The 25,021-nt window shown below is 41.7% G+C and overlaps 1 protein-coding gene across 1 annotated transcript in view; it reads left to right on the top strand.

The window, feature by feature from the left end:
• Positions 1-24,548, top strand: part of Ttc8 (tetratricopeptide repeat domain 8) — a 70,313-nt gene extending 45,765 nt beyond the window's left edge. Inside the window, exons 7-14 of the mRNA XM_005068414.4 lie at positions 2,008-2,093; positions 5,325-5,412; positions 7,330-7,440; positions 16,331-16,470; positions 17,821-17,995; positions 18,293-18,415; positions 21,033-21,116; positions 23,604-24,548. Of these exons, the coding sequence (XP_005068471.1) occupies positions 2,008-2,093; positions 5,325-5,412; positions 7,330-7,440; positions 16,331-16,470; positions 17,821-17,995; positions 18,293-18,415; positions 21,033-21,116; positions 23,604-23,720 (924 nt within the window). The 3' untranslated portion in view covers positions 23,721-24,548. The remainder of the gene's footprint in view (positions 1-2,007; positions 2,094-5,324; positions 5,413-7,329; positions 7,441-16,330; positions 16,471-17,820; positions 17,996-18,292; positions 18,416-21,032; positions 21,117-23,603) is intronic.
• Positions 24,549-25,021: the final 473 nt, after the last annotated feature.

Raw genomic sequence — 25,021 nt, 5'->3', positions numbered from 1 at the left:
CTCCATAGGATGTCTTGATTCAGGATTGTATCTGAAGGCAAACTCCGCCACCCATCATAAGCACTTAGGAAGTCAGGGTACATAAGAATCATTCAAACGGAAACTTTGCCTGAAAACAGTGGAAGGTCTGTTTATATTAAACATGACAGTGAATGTGATCTATTCGCTGGGAAGGGTCTTAATAAAGATGGAGTCAAAGTTAATGTGCCTAGATATTTACAGTGCATGCCTCTGAAAACACAAGTTTCCAATGTTTCCAGAAATAATGCCACTTGAAGTCACACTTCTCTCTTGTTTTCTTGTCTTCACTTTTATATCTGGCTAGAGGGGAGAAAGAAAAATAAGCACATGAAAGTATGTGGCTGTTTTCAATTTCCGTAGCCTTCAAGTAGGGATGTTGATTTTTTAGGTCCATTAGAGTCTCAGCATGGTGACACTGTTCCTGGATAAGTAGTTTGCATATTTAGAGGTCTCCCCTGGAGCAAGAGCGATGGAGAACACATGGAAAAGTAATTAATTTTGCAATAGGAGGTTGAGGGAACTTTTCTGGCATTCTTTTCAAAAGAGAGCTGATATTAAAGAGGACAGTAATAGGGAATGCATTTTGAGATAATAGAACTGAAGATCCAAGTGTTCTTTTAATGGAACTGTTGGCTCTCGTGATTGTATTAACACTGACTGTAGAATAAAACAGTTCCAACATTGGGAGGACAAATAAATATTAAAAATTAGAATTCTCATTTAATTGATAACTCCAGTTCTATTCACTGCTCTTTATAAAATTTTTAGATTTCTGGGAACTTTAAATTTGTGTAAAGACTTACTCCCTTCTCCTCTGTCAAAAGGTTTTCCACTTCCTCTCTATAAAAATGTCAATTCTTAATGGGTTACCTCTTGTCTGATCATGTAAAAACACTGGAGGGAAAAAAGATGCCAAAGATAAGGGATTGTGGCAGAGAGGTGGCTAAGAACATACTGCTCTTGTCGATTACCAGAGTTTAGTTCCTGTTCCCAGCACCCACATCTGGAAGTGCACAGCCTCCTGTAACTCCAAGTGTAAGAGATCTGATGTCTCTGGCCTCTGTAGGCACTTACACTCAGACACACACACACACACACACACACACACAGTGGGATTAAACAGTTCAAATATGAAGGAAATGTTAACTACTAGAAGGTAAAGTGACATTAGAGCCATAGAGTCATGATTGTTGAAGGCAGCAGTAACCCAAATACTCAGACTTTTGCCTCTTCTGTGTCATCCCAGCCTCCAAAGCCCCTTTCTTTCTTATTCTGAATTCACCCGCATTCTCCCTAACATGGAGGTGACAGGTACATGGTGCCACACTCAGCTTTTCCTGGGGACTGAGGATCTGAACTCAAGTCTCCTACCTGCACAGCAAGCACTTTACTGCTGAAGCCATCTCCCCAGGTCCCATAGCAAGCGAGTGCTTCACTCTTCCTCTGATGTAACTAGAGACTGAACCTGGGCTTGATCAGGCGTGTAAGGCAAATACTCTACCCCTGAGCAATGGCCCCTGCCTTTCCAAACCCCTTTTCTATCTACTTACTTGGTCCTCCTCTTTCTGTACACCTATGGGGACTACCACTGGACCCACCTTACACACAGAAAGCTTGACATCGCTGAGTTTTGAGGCATTTTGAATCATTAGAGAGTAGATACAAAAAAAGAAGAAGAGAGTAAAATCCTAGTGCTTTAAATTTCAATTTTTGTGCCTTGTATATTAAAATTGTAATCTGGTTTATTATGCATCTGCTTCCCTTCAGACAGTGCCTCCAACCTGTTTGCTGTCAGCTCCCTGGCCTGCAACTGATTATTTAGGGGAAATTTGTGGGGCCATCTGGGAACTTGGGCAACTTGAGTTTCTATCTAATTTCTAATATGTTTTGATCGATGCTAATTATGTGGCTTATTTAATTATTTATCCCCTGCCTGTTTACCATTAGAAAAGCATTTCATAATTGGAAATGAATTATTTTCCAAAGGCTTTGGATTTGGCGTCCCTTTCCACAGAGCATTCTCAGTACAAGGACTGGTGGTGGAAAGTGCAGATCGGAAAGTGTTACTACAGGTAAAATCTTATGTGAAAGTCTTAAAGGTGGAAATATGTTTATGTCATCAAAAAATGAGAGAAATGACGACCAAAAAAAAAACTCTCTTCATGAAGCAGTGACAACTTGGGCTTATTTGAGCAAACATTTTCTGAACCATCTCATGACAGCAGTGAGAACTTGTCACACAAGGAAGTCAAGGCTAGACCCAGTTATGATTTTCATCATGAACTGGTTAATGACAGACCTGGGACTAGAACCCTGAGTGTTCACTTCAGTCTCTCAATTCTTTGCGTACACAAATGCCTCACCTCTGTAGAGTGCCCTGCAGATAAGAGCCAGCTTGTTTGTACAGTATTCATCTCACTTAAGACTGGTGACACCTGGAGGTGGCTGCTCGGTTGAGGAAGGTTGAGCCTTACCAATAGGAAGCTAGCTTCTAAATTCTTGGAGCTGAGAAGTGATACAGCAAGAGTTTCAGCTTCATTTTCTGCTTCTGAATCTCTTATTAATGCCTTATTTAGTTCAGACAGAATGTCACTATGTAGCCCAGGCTGGCCTTGCTCTCACAATCCTCCTGCCTCCATCTTTGGAGTGCCAGGATTAGCAGTCTGCCACACCCAGTTCCTGCTTCCATAACCTTATTGTTTTTCTAGGACCTGAATGTTTTTCAAATGTGCTTCGTGTTTAAATACACCCAAAAGAAAACAAACTCAGAAGTCAGCAAAGTTGTTACTAATTTTAGTGAGATCTGAAACTTGCTGCTGATATTCAGAAAATTTAGAACCCTTGGGGAAAATGGAAAGGATGAACATTCATATTTTATAACGGCAAATTGTTTTTATTATTAAGAATCAAGATAGGCTTCAGTTATTGTGAGCAACCATCAACGTTTCTAGACCAATGCTCTGGGAGAAGGGCATACGTGGGCTGAAAGTGTAAAAGGGAATAAACGTGCTTGTTGCTGTTGTGGAAATCAAGGCTACTTCCCATTTAGACAGCTCACATACAACTCTGAATCATTTTTTTCCCACTGATCAAGTGAAAAGTGTTTTGTACTGGAAGATAACCTGAGATCATTATAACATTAAAATCTTATGAGTTTAATTCTTAAAGACAGTTTTAACATCTTGAGCTTACATACAAAGCCTTCAGACCTGGTTAATAATGAAAGGAAAGCATAACTCAGACTCTTCCTACTGCCCAGAGATGATGCCATTTATATGAGTGTGTCTTCTTTCAAATGAATGCATTTTATCATACTAAATTATTGTCCTGTTCTTCAGGACATCTTTACTATGTATTTGGTGTTCACTCATTTATACATCCATCCAATTAGCCAGATATTAATGAATAACTACTCTCAAGTGGGACCACACTGATTTATTAGATTGTATTTTCAAATGCTGAGACAGACAACAAATAATTATGACGATGATTCCTACTATTATGGAAGCAAGGGCACGGCACACTGGGAACCCAGAGAACGAGCTTGTGACGTCAACTGGGGAGATCAAAATGCCTTACTGGAGGATGTAGCCCGAAGTAGATGGCAGCCTTTGTCCCTGGCCACTTCGTTCTACTGACCCTGCCTCTATGTTCTCAAAGTTTCTCTCCTACTACCCAACCCCACTCCAGTGCCTAATTCTGAACATTTTATTATTACTTACTCTAGTGGTTCTCAACCCTCCTAATATTGAGACCCTTTAATACAGTTCTTGTTGTGGTGACCCCAAACCATAAAATTATTTTCATTGCTACTCAGAACAATAATTTTGTAATTGTTACAAGTCATAATGTAAACATCAGATGTGCAGGATATGTGTGTGCTTTACAACCCATGGAAAGAGTCATTTGACCTCCAAAGGGGTCATGACCCACAAGTTGAGAACCACTTAACTTACTTCTGGGCATCTTAATATCTGTTGTTGAGTTCTTCTAGTAACTTCTTTCCTGGGTCTCTCATGTCATCAAGTCTTCCTAAGTAAGGGGGTTGTGCACCCACAGCTGCTGTTGGATTCCTTGATGATTCTCCACTGGGACTGTTAATATAGCCCAATACTGCTGTTGGATTCCTTGATGATTCTCCACTGGGACTGTTAGTGTAGCCCAATACTGCTGTTGGATTCCTTGATGATTCTCCATTGGGACTGTTAGTGTAGCCCAATACTGCTGTCCTAGTCCCCGCTTTCCTGTATCGCTCACTGTTTGCATTGTCATGTCCTCCTCAGCTAAACTAGATTCCTTTGATAATATTTTACACATAGTCTGTGAAGTGGATGGGACCTTTGAAGAGGAAGGGCTTCTTCCTCATCACGTGCCCTCTAACTTTTCACTAATCTGTTGAAGCCACCTGACAAAGTCGCCTTAATCCCGTCTTTCCAGCAGCTGCTAGTATATCAGCTACACCAGAGTTTGAAGTGTAGATCATGAAAAAATGATCAGAGCTAGTTTTCAGCCTTTATGTGAAATTAGCACAATGGAGCATATTATAAATCATTTTCAGTTTATTTTACAAAAAATATATCTAAGTAGCTCATAGATTGCTAAGAATGAGTAATTATCAGGAAGCATGACAGGTCTACTAAGGACAAGCCAAATGAGAGCCATGTGTGCTTCGGTGACTATCCTGGTGGCAGCTGCGCTTCCTGGACCACAGAGGTGGACATTGACATCAAGACAGTCATTTGGGCAAGGAACAAGTTCCAGAGTCACAGAGGAAGCAATCTGCTAAGGGCAAAGGCAAACAAGATCTGTAGGAAACTGATGATCTGGCTGTAGTGTGCAAGCGGAAATTGTTGCTTTCACTAAAACAGTATAGGAAGAACTAAAGGAGCCTAGGGGCTGTCTTGGGGAAGGAGATTTTTCAAAGAAACACCGCCCTTCAGGTCTTCCAGTGAAGTGGCAGCTCCACAGTTATCCAGGTCACTTGCCATATGTGCAGCTGATCATAAGCTCTCGTGGTGGTGAACTGATGTGACCCCGTGAGAGACAGATCCTGCTGTGATTAGGTTGTAGTCTTTACACACCATCTGAGACTTAGATAGCTGATGACTATGGAAGACAGGTAGCTTTTTGCTAGTTTCTGTTAATGTACCTGTTACTATCAGTGTGCACAGCATCACCCGGTTGGGTATATGCTTGCCAAGTAGGATGAGATGTGTCTCTTTGTATCCTCAGGGTTTGAAAAAACAGTGATGTAGTGTTGATCTTTAATTGGATGTCTGATTTTTCTCAATGGCTATTTCTAGGTTAGGAATGTACCGCGAAGCAGAGAAGCAGTTTAAGTCAGCCCTGAAGCAGCAGGAAATGGTAGACACATTTCTCTATCTGGCGAAAGTAAGTAAATATTCTTGAGTGAAAACTGTCTTCAAAGGGTGCTGGCCACTGCATGGGGAAAGTTGCCAGTTCCTTCTGGAATATTTGGCAAGTTAATATGCTCAGTGTTATTTTTTATAGCAAGTGAAAAATAACATATGGAGGGTACCCATGGCACAAGGAGTGGAAAAAGAAGAAAATCCCTTTGACAGATGCTTACTAGGACAAAAGGAAATACCATAGACTTACCACCCTGTCAGTAGCAGAAAGGCATTTCTATAATCTATTTTGTCTCAAACCCAAGCAGGTTGTAGAGAACAGGGCCCCTTTGTTTAAAAAACAAGACCTCACTGTATAATCCAGACAGACTTTGAACTCGCCATCCTCCTGCCTCAGCTTCCTCGGTAGCTGAGATTCCAGGCCTGTGCTATGGAGCCCTGCTCTAAGAACAGGGACCATTTCATAGATTGTTTTATAGGACATTACTTACTCAGCTCTGAGCACCATAGGGTATTGTAGCAGGCTTGTTGGTAAAGACAGATTAATTTAATCCATGCAGTAACTGTACAGGATAGGTTTTATACCTTCCCTTTGTGCTTTGAGACTGCAAGAGGCCAGGTTTTCAGCATCACTGGGCTGTTAGCAGCAAGCATTCAAGTCCATTGTGCTGGCTGAATGATGTGACCTGTAGCTCCAATACACAGGCCACCTAGAATTTTTCAATACAGATTGGACATTCCTAATCTGAATATATGAAATCTGGATGCTGCAAAATTCATGGGACATGTCACACTCAAAACACAGGTGCAATAAAATTACTGTGTAAAGCTGCCTTACATGTGGATGGAAAAAAAATTCCAAAGAGAGGCTCAGCAGTTAAAGCATTTGTTGCTTTTCCAAAGGATCCAGCTTGGCTCGCAGCACCCACATGGTGGCTCACACAACCATCTGAACTCCAGTTCCAAGAGATTTGACACCCTCTTTTGATCTCCAAGAGTTTTGTGCACACATAGGTGGACAAACGTACATGCAGGCAAAACCGTATATACATAAAAATTTTTTAAAAATTTTAAATCAATGAATTTCATATTTAGAATTGTGTTCCACAGTATTCCAGATTACCACCAAAATCAGAAATTAAGAACACTTCCATGTAAAACATTTCAGAGAAGGGAAGCTCTACTTATATTTGAAAGAAAACACTTAATGAAGTTGTAGTTATTATTGTAGCTTATCTATAAAAAAACGATTCCAAATTAAGAAGTGTGTTATGAGCAGGAAAAGTATAAAAGCTGGAGGGGAGGAAAGGGGACTTGAACAACTGGCTTCTGGAAAAACACAGCCATTGCAATCATGATTTCATAGAAGTTACAGTTGTTTGTATGAGACTAAGCCTAAAATCAGTCAATCATGGACTGAAGAAAGGGCCTACAAGGCCACACTCCACCCCACTGAACTTTTGGCTACTGGTATATTTATTCTAGGGGAAGGACAACCATTGTCTTCAGTGTGTATCCATTGGTGAGCCCTGCAAGCTCCAGTGAGTAGCTTGAAACCCATAGTCATGCACACTACCCTGGTTGAATTCAGTGGGCCAAGAAACAAACCAAAAAGATGTGAATATCAGAAAAGGACTTATCGGGAGTGGAGGATTGGTGTGAGCAGTGGGGAGATGTTCCCCTGACCCTTTCTTGTTCTGGTATTACCCAGTCTTTGTGACAATAATACCCCCACAGTAAGCATTTCTTGGGATGATAAATTATATGTACAGTGTGTAGATAAACTGTAGAGTCATTATTAGAAATATAATATGTCTGTGGAAATTGTCTAATTTCTGGGAGACAAATTGTTTCTAATCAATAATTAAAACTTGTCGTGTAAATGCTATTATTTTAAAAACTAGTAAAGTACTATTGTTGAAATATGTCTTGCTTTTAGGTTTATATCATACTGGACCAACCCGTGACTGCTTTAAATCTATTCAAACAAGGCTTAGATAAGTTTCCAGGAGAGGTGACCCTGCTTTGTGGAATTGCCAGGATCTATGAGGTAAGGTTCCTATTATTTTAAAAGTTGATGTAAAATTGAGGTTGTGTGCTACTTTAAAAAGCTCACAGGCCCTTGGGGTCCTAGCAGGGAGCACAGTTTATAAAATTAAGATCGTTGGCCGTGATTCAGCAGTATAAGGAGAGACTTTGCTGTGTGCGTTTAATTCAGGTAGGTTTTTATAAATACCTAGAGGTCAATGATACAAGATAGGACTTTGACTTACTTTTCCTGTATGGGTAAACTGTTATCTCAGCACACTTAACAATCCTTTCCTATAACAATATTCGATACTATATAGGGAAAGACAATATATTTATTTATCAGGGAGAGAGAGAGTCGCACTGACCAGGAGTCAGAAGCATGGCTGGCTTCCAGGAGAAAAAAAAGGGAAGCCCCTTTTCCTTTCACTTCCTTTTATCTCTACCTTGACCCCGCCCTGTTGGGTGGGTAGCTTTGTGGCATTCACTCCTACACTTTCCCAAGATCTGTAATACCAAACATCTGTTTGTTTGTTTGTTTGTTTGTTTCCATTTCTGGTAGGCATGCCTTGAGCTTTCTAGTCTGTTCCATTGCTCTGTTTGTTCAACCTTTTACGATCTCATACTAGCTACATTTCTATAGTTTTCTAATGGTACCAGATAGGTGTGCCTTGTCAGGAGTGCAGTAACAGTTTGGACTGTTACTTATTCTTTTTTTTCCCTCAATATATGTTCTTATTTAAATTAGAAACATGAATGCTTCACGTGTCAATCCAAGCTCCCTCTCCCACCCCTCCTCCCTTGTTCCTCCACCAGCCTCCCCAGCCCCCCACCCCATCCCCACATCATTCCCCAGGGAGGGTGAGCCCTTCTTGGGGGAATTGGACTGATACTTATTCTTACACACTTTAGATTCATGTTCTCACATTCTGTAGAGAAACTTCAGTGAGTTTTCTCCCCTGCTAACTAGCATAGTAGCACAGTGATTCTGAGACTAGATTAGGCAATGCTAGCACCTGGTTTTTCTCCTTTACAGTTGAAAACTTATCTCCCTGCTCCTCCATATTGATTTTAAGACTATCTTTTTTAACTTTGCAGGCATAATGACTTAGGTTGACAGTTAATATTTGATTGACAGGGTGGGTAAGTAGGCTGCCTTTCTTTCCATATTCAAGTATGACATAACTCTTCAGTTGCTTCATTCGCTTTTGTCCTCCAGTGAATATTTTGTGATCATTCCCAGAAAGGTTATGGTGGGAGTCACCAAGCGATGCTAAAATTCAGTGCTTTAGTAAGACTCCCAAAACACAGCATATAACACACTGGCAAGGAACATTTCACTAGTGTATAAAAGACACAAAACAAAATCAGTAAAGGGAAAAGGCTCTTGGGCAAAGTTCAGAGGAAGCAAGGGATGAGATGAGCTTCCAAAAGCCCTCTGCTAGTGGGGTGTTATATGACATTACATATTCCAGCTAGAGAACCAATGATAGACAAAAGTACAGTTACCACCAAAATCTGCCTCGGGGGAAGCAGTGAATTTTATTGGGGTTCCTTACAGGAATATAGGTGGAGGGTAACCTGAACAAGAATGGCTCAAAGACAGTTGCATCACCAAAGCCCATCCCAGCATGGGTGACAGCTCACAAAAGCTGGGAACCTGGAGCACACTGCCAACCTGCAGGCAGGCAATTCAACAGGTTGGAGACTTGTCTTTTCCAGGCAGTGAGAGTGGTCTAGACTTTTCAGGTAGCTTCTGCTGATCTTTGCTTCTCTTAGGAAGCTGAACCTATGTCTGCTTTCTCCAGGCCAGCTGGCTGGTTTGTCTTGGCTGAGCCTCTCCTGGCAGCTCAGCTTTTCTGAGAGTGCTACTCAGCAGCCTTGACAGTGTATGTATGCTTGGGAAAGGGAAACTTAATGCATCTGGTATGTTTCGGGGACTTCCTGAAGCCTTTGAGTTGTTCACTTCTTGCGCTTAGTAGCTTCCCTGCAGGATGGAATGTTTCACCTCTGTTCAGAATATCCTTTTAATGAACCTCTTGGCAGGGTAGAGTCACAACATGGAGTCACAAGGAACACACTTAATTCTTCCAGCAACAAGTTGTGACAACTCCTGCAGAGTGTTGTCTACCGGGAGACTATGTGTGGACACCATATGCCTATCATGTACCAGAGTTTTCCACACTTTTCTACAGTTAGCAGGTATCAGCACAAACCGCATAGTACAAATGGTGTCACTTTAGCAAGGCTCTCTCGTCATCTGGGGAAAGTGTATATGAGCAGGAATCAGCTGAGTTCCCCAGTGCATACCTTTCTAAGAATAGTAATCTCAGGTCTGCTATTAACTCCTTCCTGCACACGTGTACTCCTAGGTACAACTATGACTGGATGTATTACTATGAATGAAGTGTTGTAATTTCTATTTGATAATGGTGAATAGGAATACATTGCTTTTTAAAAATCACTTTGATATTGGCCATTCTTTAAATTTCAAGATCTTGCCCATACATTGGTTCTCTTAAATATCTTTTTATAAAGAAATAAATAAAAGAATCTGGGTATATAATTCTGATATTTTACTTTAAAATTGATTAGAAATTTTAATGCTATATTAAACAAACACATCTCGGTTTCTTTGAATTCATTGGAAGATGCTACTTGTAACATTGGTAAATTATTTTGCAAACAAAAGTGGAAGAGATTGAGGGTGGCTATGACTAGATGATAACTTGTGGATGATTTTTATTTTCTTAAACTTTCTGTATGGATGAAAAAAAAGAAAAGAAAAGGAGCATGACTTTTCCCAGGTTTCAGCACCAGATGAATAAGGAAGGGAGGAAGAAAGGAAGGAAAGAAGGAAGGAGGAAGGAAAGACATGACTTCTCCTAGGTATAGTGGAGGAGAAAGTTTATTATAGGTAATTGGGAGAGCATAGTTAGAGGCAAGGGCATCTGGGAGCTGGAAGAGTCCAGAGTGGACATGACCAGACTGAGCTGTGCCATTTGAGGAGAAGGGGGAGGGGGAGGGAGAATCGAGAGAGGGGAACCAGGTGCAGCAGCCAGCAGGCTCACAGGTACAAAGAAAGTGAGTACTAAAATGGTTATATTATATAGAAAATAGCAGCCCAGCCCCTTGGGCTGGAGAGTTTAGAATAGGGGGTGGATTATGCCAGCCAGGAAGACCCTGTACCAGGTGGGGCTGAAGAATGCAGAACGAACCTGGCTGGCTAGGTCCACTTTGATATGTTAAATAAGTTTGTCCAGGTTTGAAACCTATCACTGTATTTTCAAAATCTTATATGAGAAACATGAATTATATGTTTTGTTTGTTTGATTTTATTTCTTGAGATGGGGGTCTCTTTATGTAGCCCAGGCTAGCCTAGAATTTACAGTGTAGAGCAGGTTGTCTTTGAACATAGGGTGATGCTCTCCTCTCAGCCTCTCTAGTTCTGGGGTTACAGGTACAGGCTGCTACACCCTACTAATGAACTGCTTTTTGAATGAAAATAAGTGATTTTTAAATTGACTAGGAAAAGGTTTCCTTTTTGAAACCCAACTTTAATAAATATACTCTGAAGACTTTGGCCAGTCAAAACAAAGTGTCAATATTTTTCTATCTTTACTTATTGCGGCTTTAAATAAATGGAGTATGAATGAACCTTTGACCAAGACACTTAGAAAATAAAATAGTCACTTTAGGAAGTCAGGGGAGTTCTTGCTGTGGCTAATAGTGGCTACTCCTTGGGTGATGATGAGGCCATTAGACCCCATTTTGCACCTCTCAGACCCTTCCTCCTTCTTTTTGGCAGAAGGTTTAGCTTTTAACATCTTTAATCACAGCTACTTTTCCAGAAGAATTCCATCTATGCTTGTCTGTTGCAGTTACTGTTGCTAAGGCTGGGAGAGGCCACGGCTCTGTACAGATTCTTTTTTCTTTCCCCTGTATCAGGCTCCCTGTCTGGCCTTCAACTTTCCATTCTCCTACCTCCATCTCTAGAGTGCTGGGACTGCCGCTGTGACCAGCACACCAAGTGGTCCTGTAGAGTTCCGTCTTCCACTGGCTGCCTTCTGCCCATCACTTCTCTGAGTGGCGTTTGCAGCAGCAGGGAGAAAGATGTTGAGAGGAGAATGGCCTGCTTGCAGGGGCAGTGTAGAGTAGAAATGGTGCATAGTTAATTTCCTTTCGGCCAAAGCTTACCACACCAGAGCCAGATTTCTGGAGGATTCCTCTGCTCTGCGTGACAGTGGCTTGAAAGACAATTAGCTAAGTCCTTATTTGCAGACATAGTGCATTTGCCTCTGAGGACTTTGCTTTTCCCTGGGGGTTTCTTCTGTTGTGTTCTTTTCCTATTGCTGTGTTCATTCTGTCTTGGTCTGTGGGTTTCCTGTTTTACAGGGAGCATGTACAGCCTCTGCTTACTTACTTGTGTTTCTAACAGACACTTAAGATGTGCATCTTTGTTAAACTTCTTAACACTTTGGATTTTTTTTTGAGGCATTTTGATAGAAAGGCCCTCGTTTCAGCAATTCTTGTCCAAAATATGTTTGAAATTAGAAACCTAATCCTGCAAATGTCATTCTAGTGGCCCTTTGACTTTATCGTGTGTGGAAATTGCCTCAGGCATATGTAAGAAGTGTAGCCCATCAATCTTTGACGCAGGCCTTTGTGTTTTCAACCAGCTCCTTTGCTCTTCTGAGCAAAACCGCTGCTGTATTCACATTCTTAGGCTATTTGCAATTTACTTCAAATAATTCAGCTGTAAGCATAGTTCATGTTTCCTGAATTGGTTCAGAAATAACCACTTTAAAAATCACTTAGCTAATACCAAGTTTATCACACACTTGAGGTGATATTTACGTACGTGGAAATGGTATTTTAAGTATATGTTATTAAAATCTATTCTAGAACTATTATGACTTAACCAGTTCTGATGCAGGAGTAAGTTTAAGGACTAAGAAGTCCATATGAAAATTTAGGAAGTGACAAAGTTTGGCTGTTAAGTCAATTGAGTTCATAGATTATTAATTAAATAATTTAAAATTAGAGCAAGTGAGCAAATATTTCTTATATTAAAACAATGACTTCAGCCAGATTTAAATTGTGTATATATGTATGTGCACATGTGTGTGAGGCCAGAAGTCAACACTAGTGTCAGGCCATAGGAGCCATCTAACTTGTTTTTGAGACGGGGGCTTATCAATTAGTCTAGTCTGGCTGGCTAATAAGCCCCAGGACTCCACCTCCCCAGCACTGAAATTACACACATTTGTCACCATGTCTGGCTTTTTTATGTGGTTTCTGGAGACTGAACTCAGGTCCTCAGTGGTTCTGACAAGAACTTTACTGACTGAGCCATGTCCTCAGCTCTCAGATTTAAACTTTCTAAAAAGAGTTAAAACTCCAAAACATGAAACCATTGTGATAAAATACCCTGAAGAAAGCACTCAGGGAAGAAATGGATTATTCAGCTTACAATTACAGATTGAAACCCGAACTCAAGCAGCTAGTCGCAGCCCACCTGTAGTTAAGAACAAAGAGAGAATAAACACAGCTTGCTTTCAACTAGCCTTCTCCTTTTAGACTGTTTAGGATGTCATGCCTAGGGAACAGTGAGGTAGTGACAGGAAGGTTCCTGGAACTTGAACTTGATGGCCAACCACTCTAGCCAAACGCGTGAGCTCTAGCTTCAGTGGGAGGCCCTTTCTTAAAAGAAAACAGGGTGAACATTGACATCCAGCCTCCGCGTGTGCTCACAAGCACAGCCACAAGTATGTCACACACCAGAGAGAAAATGTGCTCTGGCTGGCAGCTGACCATCTTACTGAGAAAGAACATTGCATCAGTGCACTTGGTCTTCAAGCACCTGCAGCCTAACTAGCCTAACGGGGTTCCCAGGCCAATGCACTGCCCTGTCTCAAAAATCGGAAGTGGCTGGTACTTCAGGAGTGATCACCACAGTTGACATGTGGCCTGTACACATGCATCTGTATTTCACAGTAGAACACATGCATATAGACACACAAAAACCCATTTCCACACTTGAACATCTCTGACATCTAACAATATGTAGCATCTTTACTTTCATCACCATGCAGTCGCTGTACAAAGTAGTGGGCTTCATGTACACCGGTCTTATTTACCTCCTCATCGCAGTCTTTTGTCCTCCCTCCTCCTTCCCCTGGTCATTTCTCTGCTTTTCTGTTTCAAGTCTGGTTTTTTTTTGTTTGTTTGTTTGTTGTCTAGATTCTACATGTCGGAGAAAATGTACTTGTCTTTCTGAGCCTGGCTTCTTTTTCTTAATATGATGATCTCCACCCCCATCTATGTTCCTGCAAAAGACATAACTTTGTCTTCTTAATGGCTGGATAGTATTCCATTGTGCTTATATATACCACATTTTCTTTTGGTCCTTGTAGCCAAGTAGCAGTCGTTGTGTAGTTTTTCTTCTCTGCAGCTGTTTTGAAAACAATTAATTATTACAATTAGCCAACATAGTGAAGGTGGTAATTATTTCTGATTACTGCCTGAAAGCTTTTGTTGACACCTGCTGGTTAAATTCAGAAAGCACAGGTGTCAGCCTCACAAAAACCGTCAGGAGCTTGGAAGGGAATCCGGAATCTTTTTTGTTTTCCATAGAGCTTTTACTTTTAAAAGGTATGACATAATGAGGTGTTAATGGGAAATTATCTACAAGAATAAAAATGCCCAAGGTCTGGAGGCATAAAGCATTAATCCACCTACTCAGGTGCTGAGGCAGGAGGATTGCAAGTTCAAGACCAGGCTGGCTACAGAGTAAGTTGAAGGCCAAGCTGGACAATTTAGTGAGATGCTGTCTAAAAATTAAAAAAGTGAAAAGAAGGCTGGGGTTATAGATCAAGGGTTGAGTGCTGGCCTGACCTGCCTGAGGCTTTAGGGGAATCTTAAGCAGTGGTGGGGAGCACTTTTAAGGAGCACTGCAGTGACTCTCAACCCTCTTCATCGCAAAGATGAGAAGCAGGTGAGGCTGCAGACCGGTGTATCAGTCTTATATGGTCAATCTACACCATGCGCCTGTCAAGGCCACATGTCCCATCCCACAAATGTATAAGATTATTAATAAAATTTAAAAAGCAAAGTGCTGGGTGCACAGACATTACATGGATGACCAAGTGAAAAGGGGACTTGGAAGAATTTGACTCTGTGTGTGCAAGAACTTACTTTACATACTACTTTATATGTTAAAGTATGCAAGTGTGGTCTGGGGTACAGTGGTGGCCACATGAGTCTTGTACCAAATACAAGTTCTGTGTTTAAAGAAGCAGTGCGTGGTGTTTCTTCCAGTTGGTGGGGTCTCTTGGGTTTGATTAAAAAATGATTCAAATCTACCATTGATAAATATCCTCCTGTGATGAGAACAGGTGTGTGGGTGACAGTGGATGTCACGTAACATGAGAGGCAGAAGAGATCTGTGTGGGGTTAGGCACAAGGAAAGCTTTGTGGAGGATGGACTGGGCCTTGAGGTAGAGGATAGCTCAAGCTCAGGTTAAAGCCCAGACTGGGCAACAAGTGAGAATATGCCTCAAATTTTAATAAAATTCGTGTGAGATCACAGGCTTGCTAACTGCCCCATCCTGAAACTCAGGCCATACAAGATGTGCTGTGATTTTCCCAGCACTTAGAATGAATTCAGTTTCCTGCCTTCCACTTGCAGCTATGAAGAAGCCCAGACCCTCCAGTTCTTGGACTTAGGATAACCTTGAATTGTGTGCTTTTTACCTAGTGCCTCTCTTTCTTGTGACTCCTGGGATAAGGCCAGGCCAGATTTGACGGCTCGGAGTTTGCCCACCCCTTCCACTAAAAGCCTGTAAGAGTCTGAAACCATCTTTGTCCTTGGGAATTGAAGGTTCTTTTCCTTCTTCTTTTCCTTCAGGACCCTCATCATGCTGTGCATGGTGGGCATCTTGCCTGTCAGAGCTTTTTTGGGAATTGAAGGTCTCCCTTGATGTAGTCTCTCCTGATGCTCTCCCACTTTGGGGCCTATGGTAACTGTCCCTCGTCAAAATGCTTTTTCCCCCAATAAAGGTCATCTGAAGGGTCATTCTATGTCAGCTTCTTTCTGCAAACCTGCAAACTTTTTGTAGGTCAGAACAGTTAGAGACTTTAATTTGTGATTACTAGTGTTTACAAATGTACGCAGCAATTGCAGAAGGCTCCTTCAGTGTTTCACCTGTGTATGTATTTCTAAACTAGGTCTGGGTGGCTTTCATTTCATCCTAGATCTGGTCTTTCTTAGGCCTTGTCTTCCTTCTCTGTACAGCCTACCGTCAGCACCCAGTGATCCCTTAGACGTGATGCAGTATGTTTGTGGCATGCCACTGTTTCTAGTTCTCCGATGTTCTCTCAGCTCAGTGTGAAGCCCAAGGCTCTCCACATGGCCTCGAAAGGCCCTGGCTTCCTCTCTGGTCTCCTGGGCGCTGCCCCTCTTTCCAGGCTCACTTGGAAATGTTTCTTCTCAGTGTTTTCATTATAGGCTTGTGTGTTTCAGTCTCTCTGCCAAGTGAGACTGTCTCCCCCCAACCCCCCAGATGCTGGCTCTGACACCTCTCTTCATTTCTGTCTCTGTTAGACAGGGCCTCTTCCAAGGTGACTGATAGCAGTCCTGCCTCCCTTCTCTTGTTCACCCTAACTTTCTTTACATGGCTCGTCCTTCCCTCACGTCATACTGACTCATTTGTTTGGCTTTCCCACCAGCTGTCACCTCCTTGGGGACGATGACTTCATGTTTTTGTTCGTGTTTCGTCCCTACTGTCTAGAACAGAGTGTGACATATGGCAGACTCAAAATAAATAATGTTGAATGAATGAACTTAGAGAAAAAGGCAACTTCTTGTCCAGTGTTAATAAAGCACTGCTCTTCTTCTGCATGGGAAATAGGAAATGAACAACAGCTCATCTGCGGCAGAGTACTACAAAGAAGTTCTGAAACAAGACAACACTCACGTGGAAGCCATTGCCTGCATTGGAAGCAACCACTTTTATTCTGACCAGCCAGAAGTTGCACTCCGGTTTTACAGGTGGGCATTTCATGGCATCTGCTGGAAAAATTGGTGAAAACAACAAAGGGATAGAATGAAAATTTGGAGAAATTACAGAAAGGCCACATGTGTATAAATCTAAGAACTGTGTCTTTCGTCTGATGTCTGCCCATCTAAGTGGTACTTGGTACTTTGGGGGGGTGTGGACTGGCATCCTGAAAAACATACCTGCACGGCCAAGTTTTCAATTTAGTTCAATGTGAGTTCATGTTAGTTGTCAAGAAACAACAGAGGCTAAATAGCTACTTGAAATATTTCCCACTGTCACTGCCTCTGTAATACCACAAAATCTAGAGACAGAGACTGGAGCAGGAAGGGTTTGCAGGTCCCTGTGTCTAGAACCGTGACGAGGACTTAAAACAGGGTCACCTGTGAGGTATTTTCAACTTTTTCCAAGTCTAAGTCAACTATGGTCGCTGGTTCTGTTTGAACACACACTTATTTTATCCCTCAGGTGGCTTCTAAAATACCTTTTTAAAACATGACATTCACTGTTTATCTGTGTGTGTGCCAAGGTGGGGTGCGTGCATCCTGGCATGACTGTGAAGGTTAAAGGTAACTCCCTTTGATTTGGGTCTTTCCTTCCACTTGGAGTCCCAGGATCAAACTCAGGTCATCAGACGTGGAGGCAGGCACCTTTACTCCTAAGCCATCTTACTGGTCACTAAAATTCATTTTTAGCTGGTGGTTTCAGCCCTTGTGATACATAAGAGTAGATTGACACTGCCAAGTTCTTTCTAAGCACGTGCTGGAACATAAAATAAGCAGATGCCATCCAGCACTGTGCAGCTGGCCGTGCTCTCCACCCCTGACGTGGGTCATGAGCTGTCCAGCAGCTGGACTGTCTTTTCGTTTGTGTATTTGAACTGGGCCGGATTAGTGATGCACAGAAGCAAAGTGAGGCTCCCGAGCTGCCATGGGAAAGCAGAGTGGGGACCACAGAGAGCCACCTACCCCCGCGTCTTCCATGGCAGACGCTCGCTATCGGAGTGAGTCTGTACCACACGGTTCAGACAGCGGAATCCAGGGCACAGCTCAAGGTGCCTCAGGGAATTCCCTGCAGGTCCTGAGGCCTGTGAAGTAACATGTGTGAACTTACGTGACCACTTCGCCTTTCTTTCTAATAAATCTTTTGCAGGGAAAACAAAACACTTTTCTGACCCAGTCCCTGGACACATGCCCTATGACGAGTTAGGAACATTGTTTTAAACATTTGCTGGCATGCTTGTGTTAATATTCTTCAGGGGTCTGAACATTATTAAATGAATTCACATCTAACTATTTTTAAAAGGTAGTCTAACAGCGACTTTTGTGCTCCTCTTTGGAAAGACGCCTCTTGCAGATGGGAGTTTATAACTGCCAGCTTTTCAACAACCTGGGGCTGTGTTGCTTCTATGCCCAGCAGTATGACATGACTCTGACCTCGTTTGAACGTGCCCTTTCCCTGGCTGAGGATGAAGAAGAGGCAGCTGACGTCTGGTACAACCTGGGGCACATTGCTGTGGTATGTTGTGTGTGTGTGTGTGTGTGTGGTGCATGCGCATGCATGTTTCCTGTTACAGAAAAAGTCGCCATATGTTCATGTGAGCATATTCTCAGATATCATGAATCCAACTGATAATTTAGAGATTGTAGTCATTTTATATCCCCAAGTTAAATCCATGCACAGAATTCGCACTTGGCTGCTGTGACTGGTACTCGGTTTCTCCGTGTAGCCAGAAAGATTTATACACAAAGCGAGGGAGGATGTGGCAGGGGAGCCTCTGGCTTCATGTGTGCAAACATGCGCTTTTCTTTGCAGGGAATAGGAGATACAAACTTGGCCCACCAGTGCTTCAGGCTGGCCCTGGTCCACAACAACCACCACGCCGAGGCCTACAACAACCTAGCTGTGCTGGAGATGCGGAAGGGTCACATTGAACAGGTCAGAGAACTGCATTGTCACAGTGGACAGTTGGCTTTCTCCGGAGGAAAGCTGTGACACTTAGCTATCATTATATGTGTTAGACTTTTAAAATAGTTCTGGAGTCCAGCAGGGGTTCTGAGTCCTAGCTCTGCCATCACTAGCTGTGTGACTTCGGGCAAGTCACTTCACTTCTCTGAGGCCAAAACTGAACATTTGATTTAATGGGAATAATGTACACCTCCATGGTCCTCCCACCTGCGCTCTAGCTGTTCCTGCCAACAGCCTCACAGCCACCCTGTCAACCCTTTCTTCTTCCTTCTGCCGCCCTGCACCCACACACACTGTTCAGCAGTCCTGTCAGTCCCAGCTCAGTGGGGTCCCTCTTCTCTACCACACATCTGTCTCTTCCCTGCACTGTCCCTGCACACACACACACCCACGCCCTCACACCCACACCCACACCCACACACACCATATGTGGTGGGCACTTTACTGACTAAGCCATCACCCCTGCGACCCCCTCTATGAGGGAGACTTGAGTGACGTAATGATGAATGAATAAAACCACGACATATCCTCCTCTGAATAGCCTAATGGGTTTTGTTATAAAACAGTAGTATTTTATTACTGCTTTGCTAAAATCCTCCAGTTCCCTGTCTTTGCATTTGGACTGAAATCCAGGCTTCCAATCCTGGCCTGTATGGGCCCTGTATTCTGGTGTCTACCTTTGAGACCATCCATGTGCTCCTTCCTCCCTGGCTGCAGGCACACAAGTGATCCCACTGCTCTACAGACACACAGAGCTTTGCCCCCTTTAGGCCTTTGCAGTGTCCCCCAGATCTTGCCATGACAAGTGTCTTTTTGTCACTAGAGTCTTAAATGTCATCTCTTTAGAAGAGCCACCCAAACATCAGTATGAAAAGCCCTCTAGGCCTAGTACATCTCGTGCTGTTTTCTTTTACTTGTTTTACTAGTTACTGGTGTGTAGCGCAGACTATTTGGTTGCATGAAAGCAGGGACCTCGTGTGTTATGTAACTTCTGAATTCTCAGCACTGGAAACAGCACCTGGCATATGGGAAGTCTAAGACCATGTTCCTGGAGGGGCTGGAGATGGCTTGGTCAGTGAAATGCTTGCCATGCAAGGAGAACTTGGGTTTCCAGCACCCACTTAAAAAATAATTGCTACACAGAGAAATCCTGTCTCAAACAACAACAAAAAAAAGTCATTGCAGTATGTATGCATCTGTAACCTTGATGATGTGAGATGGGGTGTGTGTGTGTGTGTGTGCATGTATTCAAGTATGTACACATTCCATAGCACACATTTAGAGGTCAGAGGACACTTGTAGGAGCTAGTTCTTCCCTTTCTCTGTTTCTACCATGTGGGTTCTGGGACATCAAGCTCAGGTCATCATGGCAAGTACCCTTGCCTGGTGAGCCATTTCTCCAGTCCATTGATTTCAAATGTGTTTAAAAGTTTTATGTTCACACCATTTTATTAGTAAAATCTAGTATCTACTGTCTTATATGAGTTGATGTCCATTTTTTCCCATTTAAAAAAATGATGCATGAACTTGTTCTCAGGGTCATGGATACAAGTTTTCAGTTGGGGAGGGTGTTGTTCAAGAGTATGAACTGTGATGCCCACATTACCATCTCCTGTTACTCCATGTTCCCTGCAAAACATGATACTGTGAAATGTAGCCTAAGTTTTATGCTGTGAGCATTTGTGATGGCTACTTTAATGTCAACCTGACACAAGGTAGAGGCATTGGGAAGGAGGGGAACGCAATTAAGAAAATGCCTCCATAAGATCGAGATGTAGGGCATTTTCTTAATTAGTGATTGATGGGGAGGGCCCAGCCCATTGTAGGTGATACCATCCCTGGGCTGGTGGTCCTGGGTTCTACAAGAAAGCAGGGTGAGTAAGCCATGGGGAGCAAGCCAGTAAGCAGCATCCCTCCATTGCCTTTGCATCAGCTCCTGCCTCCAGGTTCCTACCCTGCTTGAGTTCCTGTCCTGGCTTCCTTCAGTAAAGGACTAGGAAGTGGAAATATAAGCCAAATGAGCCCTTTTAGTCATGGTGTTTTGTCACAGCAATAGTGACCCTAACTAGGACAGCACTTGAACTTGTCACTTCTGTTGCTGTTTCATTTAGCAAACTGATCAGCTGTGTAATAACTGTTTGCTTGATCTCATCCAGTGTTGAACTTTGGACTTTGAAATGTATTGATTTTAAGCTGTTATTGGGGAACAGATAATTAGAGCTTTCTAAGTTGATCATCAACAACAAAGCTTAAGTCAAGAAGACTTTTAAACTTTGAGAAGGTTGCATTTCAGATGGTGTATCATAATGAAGGGCAAACTTTATGAGGCAGTGGTTCTCAAATAACTTATACCTACCTTCAGGTTTCAGTTCTCTTACTCCCTCTTTTGAAGTATGTATTACTAACATAATTTTGCCAGACAAACCAGAGTAAGATATAGTTCACTACATCATTATTTTCCCCAAGGAATGTCATCTGTATTTCCCACAGGATGTTCTAAGGCCCTGTCCCAGATAAGTTTTGTTTTAACCTATAGGGATCATAGATGTAATGTGACATGTCCGCCTTTCTTCTCTTCTCCCCACAGGCAAGAGCACTCTTACAAACTGCATCGTCGTTAGCACCCCACATGTATGAACCACACTTTAACTTTGCAACAGTCTCTGATAAGGTATTTTCTTTCTTTATTAATTTATCATCTGACACATTCTTGATCTTTCTTGCTTTAAAAAAATTACAGATTGAATGCATTTTAAACCTTATCTTTCTGAACAGAAGGTTGATTATTTTTCAGTCTGAAAGAAAATGACTTTTTAAAAACTTTTATGGCAAATATCTTCACTTGAGGAGATTATGTAATAAACTTTATCACTGGTATCACTAAAACACCACTATAAATTGCAGATGAAATCTCTTACATTTTAAAATACCACATTTAATCACTAAAGAACATGTGTTTGATAATTCCTAGTCCAGGAAGGATTTATAATTGACTTTTACAGCAAGGGAATCCTGTCTGTTATCTGTGTATCATATTTCCACCACACCTTTCTCAAGGTTGTTATGAATTAAGAATATTAGAAAATGCTGCTTGTAAGCGATATGGGGGAAAGGTAACTATGAATATTCTGTTGATAATCAGTTATTATCCAGAAGTCAACAGGAATAGTAAAAATATAAACAAGCAAACCAGGGCACCAGGGCATCTCAGCACTTTTACCATGAAAAGCAAGTCTGTCTTGAGAATTAAGAAACAGTTCAAAATGTCTGTGATATAGTACAGGGCTTTATTGACTAAAGACATAAACATGGTATCTTTATAGCATGAATACAAAACTATCCACCCATGTCTGTCTTGAAAATAGAAAAAGCTCTCACTCAAGCTATAATTTGGAGGACAGTTGATTATACCAGCTTCTGTTGGAGGGACTTTACTGCCTTCTTGAATTCTCTCCAAAACCCCAGCAGTGTTTCTTTTCTGGGCCTCCCTGTGTGCTAGGCCTTGTGGTCATCATAGAAAATGTAGCAATGAACGAAGCAGACAAAAATTTCTACTTCATGTCATTTGCATTCTCATGCAACCTGAGGCTCAGAGAGGTTACAAGGCATCCATAAGACCTGGGCGTGGAGGCACAAGCCTGTACAACTCTACACGCGAGAGGCTAAGGCAGGAGGGTCACTAGTTGAAGGCTAGACCCAGTCTCAATAGAACCCAAATAGCAGGGGTCTTTGGGAATGGCTCAGTGGTTAAAAGCACTTGTTGCTCTTCCAGAGGACTAGAATTTGCTTCCCAGCACCCACTGCAGGCAGCTCCAGGAGATTTTGCATCTCTGCCTTTGGCTGCACCTGCACACGCATCCACATACTTATGTGCACTCGCTCCTATGCATAATTAAACATAATAAAAAGTAAATCTGAAACAAAACAAAGACACACCCTAGAGCCACATGACGATCTGTATGAGACTGCAGACTTCCTAATCCCCCACTGCACCATGCTACACTTAGTTAAAGGCAGGCACTTTATTACGGGAAGGCCAGCTCACCTGAGGACCAGTGCAGCTTAATGATTCTTAGCTCAAAGGATTCCTAATTCTTATAAGACAGTTCAGAAAAATATTATAAAATAATATTTGGCAATGCTTTGATGTATTATAAAATAATAATAATAATGTTGGCAATGTTACTGTTTTAAAAGGAAACCATTTAAATCTAAAATACATATATATTATTAAAAACTCATCAGAGTTGAATCATTTAGATTTTTTTGTGTGCACATACTAAACTTTTTTTTGTCGTTTCAGAAGTGCCCACATGAATGAAGGTAGATCATTTTTCTTTGGGACTGGACTTAAACAGAGTTCATTGAACATTAGAGATACCCTTTATAAACCTAAAAACCAGCTATTTGCCCAACACCATTGTGTTTAGTATCACTTAGAACCTCTCAGAACATAATTTTTATCTTTTAAAAAAGTTATTTTATTTTATTTTTGTACATTGGTAAGAGGATGTCAGATCCCTGGAACTGGAGATGCGGATGCTGGGAATTGAACCCAGGTCTTCTGGAAGGGTGGCAGTGCTCTTAACTGCTGAACCATCTCTCCAGCTCCTCCACCCCACCCCTTTTTTCTTTTTCTTTTTTGAGACAGGTTTCTCTATGTAGCCCTGGCTGTCCTGGAACTCGTTCTGTAGGTCAGGCTGGCCTAGAACTCAGAGATCCACCTTCTGCCTCCTGATTGCAGGGATTAAAGCTCTGTGCCACCAGCAACCGGCCTTTATATCATAAGTTAATATATTTTACTTAAATTTCCTGCCTAAGAGATGCTATACTAATCAAAATGTCTATGTATGTTGGATGTTGAATTTATTCTGGCTACACAAATGTGGGTCTTTAGGCATATAGATGCCCTTATATACTTCAGTGCTATCAGCAACAGAGAGAGAAAACACACATTTCTGATTCACAACTAAACAACTATGATGGAGCATATGTTATTTATGTAATTTTATTTTCCTCTTTTTTAGGATGGATTTATAGTTTAGATTAGTTAATTCTTAAACTATAGGTAGCATAATGGAGCAATTTACTGTTAAGGATGCTTGGCATTTTCCAGCATGTAGCTCTTACTCTGTCTCCTGATGGGTGTTTCTTACAGATTGGAGATCTTCAGAGAAGCTATGTTGCTGCTCAGAAGTCTGAGGCGGCATTCCCAGAGCACGTGGACACACAGCACTTGCTTAAGCAGCTAAAGCAGCACTTTGCTATGCTCTGATCAGTCCTGGGACCAAATACGTCAGCACGCAGTCGGACATGCGTCAGTGCACGGGAGGAAAAGTGCACTGTGCGCGCCGGTAGCAGTAGAGAGATGCAGACCTGGTAAGGTAGCGCAGAAGACTGGAAACCAAGCTGGGCGCACACCTTTAATCCCATACTTGGGAGGCAGAGGCAGGCGGATCTCTGAGTTCTAGACCAGCCTGGTCTACAGAGTGAGTTCCAGGACAGCCAGAGAAACCCTGTCTTGAAACAAACAAACAAAAAGACTGTAAACCAGAACCTGCTATAAGAACTTTGTTGTTTTATAAAGTAATATTTTAAGAATAAGATTTAAGCATTTTCTAGTTTTGCTTTTTCAATTAAAACAATTCATTGTTGGATACAGACATTTTCAAACAATTGTAACGTGTATACTGGGTGCCCTTTAGCCATACTCTCTTCCTCCCGTTAGTCCTCATTGTCCCCTGGCCAGTGTCATAGCCTCTTCCATATCATCTGTACGTACATGACTTTCTCTTTCTTTCTTTCTTTCTTTCTTTCTTTCTTTCTTTCTTTCTTTCGTTTTTCGAGACAGGGTTTCTCTGTGTAGCTTTGGAGCCTGTCTTAGAACTCCTTTTGAAGACCAGGCTGGCCTCGAACTCTCAGAGATCCACCTGCCTTTGCCTCCTGAGTGCTGGGATTAAAGACCACCACTGCCCGGCTCTGTATGTACTTGATTTTAAGTATCTAAGTAAAATCTAGAAGCTACACATTAGAGAAAACATACAATATTCTTTTTTTCTGGTACTGACTCAATTTATGTATATAAAAACATTTTTTCACTTTTCATGAGTTTCTTTTTCATTTGTCTCTGATGACTCAAGTTAGTTTTAAAAGCCCATTAATCTTGTAAGTCAAACTGCTTTTTACTTGAAATTGTGCACTACTAGTTTTTACCTAATGTGTTCCCCAAATGCTCACTGGTTCATATCTTGACAAAAGTAAATTTGAAACAAGTTATGAACAGACTTACTATATATATAATATGTATATATTATATATATGTGCATACATATATCTATGTATATGTGTGTATATATGTATGCATGTGTGTATACATGCTTAGAAGAAATAATATGTGTAAATTCATGTCACAGAGATTTCTTAGCTGAAACGCTAAAAATCACAATTAAAAAAAAAGATTCATAGATTTGACTCTCCAGACTTAAAAAAACTTTCGTGTTTCCAAAGGCATTACTGAAAAATAAGCCACTCACTGGGAGGAAATGTTCTCACTTGCAGTATGTATTTTATAAATGA

Source organism: Mesocricetus auratus, unplaced genomic scaffold (assembly GCF_017639785.1).
Source record: "Mesocricetus auratus isolate SY011 unplaced genomic scaffold, BCM_Maur_2.0 Super-Scaffold_15014, whole genome shotgun sequence".
NCBI lineage: Eukaryota > Metazoa > Chordata > Mammalia > Rodentia > Cricetidae > Mesocricetus > Mesocricetus auratus.
The sequence above is the reverse complement of the archived record's forward strand: the minus strand, read 5'-3'. Positions and strand labels throughout refer to the sequence as shown.